Source organism: Hyperoodon ampullatus (assembly GCF_949752795.1).
Source record: "Hyperoodon ampullatus genome assembly, chromosome: 9".
NCBI classification, from domain to species: domain Eukaryota; kingdom Metazoa; phylum Chordata; class Mammalia; order Artiodactyla; family Ziphiidae; genus Hyperoodon; species Hyperoodon ampullatus.
Window position 1 is genome coordinate 72408693 of NC_136922.1, and position 6000 is coordinate 72414692.

Here is a 6000-nt window from a genome sequence, read left to right on the forward strand (position 1 = left end):
ACAATGTTCACTGCAACTCTATTTACAATAGTCAGCATGTGGAAGCAACCTAAGGGTCCATCGACAGATGAATGGATAAAGATGTGGCACATAAATACAATGGAATATTACTCAGCCATAAAAAGAAATGAAATTGAGTTGTTTGTAGTGAGGTGGATGGACCTAGAGTCTGTCACAGAGAGTGAAGTCAGAAAGAGAAAAGCAAATACTGTATGTTAACACATATATATGGAATCTAAAAAAAAAAGGTTCTGATGAACGTAGGGACGGGACAGGAATAAAGACACAGACGTAGAGAATGGACTTGAGGACACAGGGAGGGGGAAGAGTAAGCTGAGACGAAGTGAGAGAGTAGCACTGACATATATACACTACCAAATGTAAAATAGATAGTGGGAAGCAGCTGCATTGCACGGGGAGATCAGCTGGGTGCTTTGTGACCACCTAGAGGGGTGGGATAGGGAGGGTGGGAGGGAGGGAGACACAAGAGGGAGGAGATATGGGGATATATGTATATGTATAGCTGATTCACTTTGTTATACAGCAGAAACTAAGACACCATTGTAAAGCAATTATACTCCAATAAAGATGTTAAAAAAAATTCAATCACAAAAAGACAACCCAATTTAGATCAAAAAAAGATTTGAAGAGATACTTCAGCAAAGGTAAGTGAATGACTAATACACACATTAAAAGATGCTCAACATCATTAGTCATTAGAGACACGCAAATTAAAATCACAATAAGATATCACTCCACACCTATGTCAAGTAGATAAACTTTAAGAAACAGTTGACTGGAAGGTGAGAACCTGGAAACTGTCTTAAAATTATCTTTGCTGACAGACTCATTGGAAAGCTTCTGTGTATCTCCAGTAGTACACACACCATGTTTAAGACCACTTGTATGAGAAAACAAGAATTTGGTGACTTACAAAATATTTGGTTTCAGGATTTGATGATTAGAAAGGTGTCAAGCATGAATAAGGCTGATTTGGAAATGAAAAAAAGTCGGGCTGGGAAAGGAGCTAACAGGAAGGAGAGAAGAGAGGAAGAGCAAGGAGAACTCTTGGTACAGTTCTCATCCATCATCATCGTTCTGATAGTCCCTAGCACTGGCAAATGGAGTAAGATATCCTCAGGCAACACCCATGATTTTTTTTTTTTTTTAATCATCTGGTTGACTCCCACACAGACTCCATGCCCTAGCCCACAATGACTAAAATGTACCATTCCCAGGCAAGTCTCCACATCTCCTCTTCAGACACTCACATCAACAAATCACTCTGCTGCAACTGGTGCAAAGCAGAGAACTGCACCAAGCAAAATTCACCTTCATTTTTGCCCTACATCACAACCTGATATACCCAAATTATAGTATTTGTGACACTGTAATAATAATTATTGGTTTACGTGCCTTGCCTCTTCCGCCTCCCATTAGAGATTGTGCCTTCTTTAATGACGGAGACATTTTTTACTCATCTCAAGATCTTCAGCACCAGTACAGTACCTGATATACAGTACAGTCAATAAATGTTCAGAGAATGGAAGACTGATATAAACTACAGATATAAACTCTAGCCATATACTTTGAATGTCTTTGTCTACAAAAGACCTTTTTATTAAAAAAAAACATATTGTGGGCAGCAAATGTATTGTAAAACTAGTTTTTTCTTTCTTAGGAGAGGCTCTAATCTGTAATTAAGAATCTGATATGTTATTATATAACTAATCACCTTTTACATAAAATCTTAGGAAAATGACTATATAAAAGAAATGGAATGAGGAGACCAATGGACTAGACAGAAGCTAGGTAACCTAGTTCTGGCTAGTACCAGTGATTCTGGATATGTTTTCTGGCTTTCAGTTTCCTCATGTGTAAAGTGAAAAAATTAAAGAACAATCTCTAAGCACCCTTCAAATGTTAATACTCTAAGGATCTTTAATCCATGAGTGTTTCATTAATGAACAATCAGAAGGTAGGAGGCATGTCACATGCTGAGTATTCCTAATATTCTGGCTCCTCTTGCTAGAAAGCAAATGAAATTATCCTGTCAATATTCATTCAGTACTTCAATTCCAGGAACAAAATTAAGTACGTGCCCCGCCATCTACTACTGAAATCAGGAACTTGACCTTTCAATTCTAATAATTCAACTCTTGACGCAAGCATTTAATCACATATCATAGGCACTGACATAATAAACAAACTGTAAGCTTACCTGCCAGGAAACTGCTCCCAAAATTGCTGTTGCAAGAAGACTAAAAAAAACTAACTGCTCTGAAATTAAGCAAAAATGGCGCATCCCTTTGGATGCCATGATTCTATCTAGGTTATTGTTATCTACCCTGTGAGTAAAATATACTTTATGGCAGTCATTTAATTTGGAATGGAATCCCCAAAGAGTTAAAAGAAAAATAATATGGCAAATCATCCAGAATATTCCAAAAATGGAAAAGCCTGGTATTACAAAATACCAGAGGTGAGTGTCTCTAAGTTTAAATGCTGAAAGAATGAAAAATGTAAGCTCAATCATCCCAGTGAAAACAACAGAAAGTCTTCTGCAAATTCTTCCACGGTACAAATAGGGTTTCCACCTTTCAGTCACTGAAAGTCCACTAAAATAAATGTCAAGGAAAGGATCAGTTATCAGGCAAATAAAAAAACATGCAAAAGCAACTGGATTTTGGGGAGTTTCCAATGCGGAGAAAAACAGCAAGACTGCAAAAATAACTAAGTTTGGAATAGCTAGAAAAGACTTCATTCTCAGGTCAATAATCAGCATGGCCAAAGCTACAACAAGTAAAATGACACTCAGAGACTTTTCCACCAACATAGTTGTGCTGGCAATGGCAAATCCAACAAGTTCCAGAAATTCAACTGTGGTTAGTAAGGTGGGTCGATGACGGACATAACCAGAAATTCTCTCCACCAAAGAGCATAGTATCCTTAATACTATGGAAGTTAGAAGCAAATATTTGGTTGATTCTTCTTTCACATCATTTTTAAAGGATGAATTATCAAGAAAACACAGGAGGCCAAGCAAGAATCCAAACCAAAGGTTGGATAGACTTAAACTTGCTGCTTCCATTGAAAAATAATAATAGAGTATGCTGGCAATTCCAAGAACAAAAAGACCAAGAATAAAAATTACCAAAATTAAGGAATTTGCTGTTTTTTCCCATCTTACGTAAAGACCTAAGCATATAGCAACCAGTAGATTAATTCTGGCTAAATAGCCAAGATAACGCACTGAAGAATGCATGTTCACTTCTCTGTTTACTTCTTCCAGTCTTGTCATTGCTAAATAGAGACAATGACTAAAGCAATAACGCAGTGATTTACACATTAATCTGTCAATCTGGGCTTTCTCCCCACGTTACAAAAATTAACTGCTTGTATTTCATCCAGCAAATCCAATGTTTCTGTAACTCCTACTTCAGCATTTTCTCTGGTGGAATTTGTTTGTAGTGATCTAAAAAGAAGAAAAAATATTTCATTGTTAATTTTATGTAATTTGCCTTTCACATGTATCTTCCTTATACAAAATAACGAATAAGTGAGAAATAAAGTTTGTTCTGAAACCCAGCTTAAAATGTGACTTGCGTGTATCTTAATGGTAATTGTCTCTGGCTTAAAAACTCTGCAGTTTATCCAAACAAAAATGGAGATTTTTTCTACTCATCCTATGCTAGGATTGTATGACTAAGTCACCATCAATGAAACTGTTTTTCCAGAGATGGTGAGGAATTCACCTAATTCATTTTTACTCTGATATCTGGTTTTCCAACAACATGCAAAGATGAGATATTCAACTTAGCTTAGATGTAGCAGATGCGTCTGGCACAATGGAAAGCTACTCAACTCTTAAATGAAACAAGGGACCTCATCATTACCTCTAATTTGAAAAGCATCAGTATCCAATAATAGCAACCATTACTACCTGCCTAAAATCATCTACATCTTTTTACCAGTCACCTCTAAAATGCGATGAAATCTTAGTCTAACAATGTTTAACTAATAAACTTATTAGAAGTTTAACTGTATTAAAGTTACTCAGTCACTAAAGTTGATCCATAATTCTCCCTGTACTTTTTCCTCTACTAAATTACTTTGATTATCAAACCTACAATCTTTGTAGCAAACCAATTCTGGACCTTTCTAGTCAAAACTGTAAAGTTGGAATGCTGACCAATATTTATTGTAAGGTAAATTTTTAAAACTATAATTTTACTTTTAAAAAGTTACCACAACAATTATTTGTTAAAGGACCCAGATAATTATTTCAATCTTAAGTGCCCCTTCAAGTTGCACTTCAAACATGATGTAGTCAAAAAATGATTTAACTATCTACTACATAATTCTTCAAATTTTCTAGTATGCTATTTCAGAAGAAATGATCCATGCAATGGCTCATGGTCACACTGAATATCCATAGAGAACTCAATCAATAAAAACTCAAAAAGTAACTAGTCTGTGATCAGCTTATTTATACTTTCTAATAGCAGGACACTAAAAGAAAGACCAAAGAGAAATATGAGATAACTTGGAATTAACTCTTAATTACCCATTTGGCTGGAAAAGAATGTCACCGGGTGACAGCTTTAGGGTCTCTGGAAGGTTCCAAGTATTATTACTAATTTACATGTTCAACATGTATATTTTTTACAGCTAAGTTTATTTAATTAAATAAGAATGCTAATTTTTCCTCAATTACATTTTCTTTTTTTTTTTCGGTACGCGGGCCTCTCACTGCTGTGGCCTCTCCCTTTGCGGAGCACAGGCTCCGGACGCACAGGCCCAGCGGCCATGGCCCACGGGCCTAGCCGCTCCGCGGCATGTGGGATCCTCCCGAACCGGGGCACGAACCCGCGTCCCCCGCATCGGCAGGCGGACTCCCAACCACTGCGCCACCAGGGAAGCCCCTCAATTACATTTTCATTCAATCATTTCTTAAGAAACCACACACCACTAAAGAAAATATCTTCCTTGGTATATTTAGGTTTTATCTTTTTACTTAAGAAACTGATAGTATCTAGAGTGCATTGCATTTTTTAAAATATTACTTCTATGTGTTATATAATCATTCAACAAATATGTTGGAATATATGTCCTCAAAAGGTCGATGGTACAGTCTGGGCTCAGATGACTGAACACTATTGGAGAAAAAAAATCACACACCAGACTAAATGGTTGCCACTCAACTCATGAGACATAGTTCTGTGTTTCTCTGGTCAACACACTCTCGTTCTCTGTGATTATGCAAACCTCTTTTCCCTATCCTCAAAGCTCTGACATCCACTTCCCGCCAAATTCTCACCAGATGACTTTGCCTCCAATGATGTCATCAGAAGGGAGCTTACCTGAGTTTCCAACACCACAAACTCACCTCTATCTACATTTCCTGATTCAAGAAAAGAAGGCTGTCCCTTCCCTATCCAAGGCTACATCTTTTAGCCACACACGTATCTCTTCCCCTCTGCCTCTTCCAGAACTTCACACTCTCTCCTCTCTCTTTAAACTCCAACTCTTTTCTTATCCATTGACACTTAACCATTTATTTGCAAAGCTCTTTTTAAAAAATGATACCCCCCCCCAAAAAAAAATACAGAAACAGAAACAACAAACAAAACTAAAACAATCCTCACTAATCCTCATCTCCTCTTCCAAATTCAATCTTCGGTCCTCTTGACAGCCAATATTTGACTGCTTTACTTCTCATACCAACTAAACCGTGGTTTCCACCACACAACAACAAACTGCTCTGCCAAGTTCTAAAATAACCTGCAAATTCCTAAATCCCATGGGTACTTTTCACTCATTATCTTGCACATTCTTCAAACAACCTTTGACGTTTTTGACTCCTTTCACCTTCTGAAACCTGCCCTTCCTTTAACTTCCAAAGACCAGACTCCAGATTTTCTTCCTAACTCATTGATCTCTCCTCTCTGTCTCCGTGCAGGGTCTTCATTCTGAATCTATCCTTTGGATCTTCAATCC

The 6000-nt window shown here is 37.2% G+C and overlaps 1 protein-coding gene across 1 annotated transcript in view; it reads right to left on the minus strand.

The window, feature by feature from the left end:
* The window catches only part of TMEM168 (transmembrane protein 168), a gene marked incomplete at both ends in the record, with an annotated part of 43662 nt that extends 40313 nt beyond the window's left edge, over positions 1 to 3349 (minus strand). The window contains one exon of the mRNA XM_079711062.1: positions 2222 to 3349. Within this exon, the coding sequence (XP_079567188.1) occupies positions 2222 to 3349 (1128 nt within the window). The remainder of the gene's footprint in view (positions 1 to 2221) is intronic.
* Positions 3350 to 6000: the final 2651 nt, after the last annotated feature.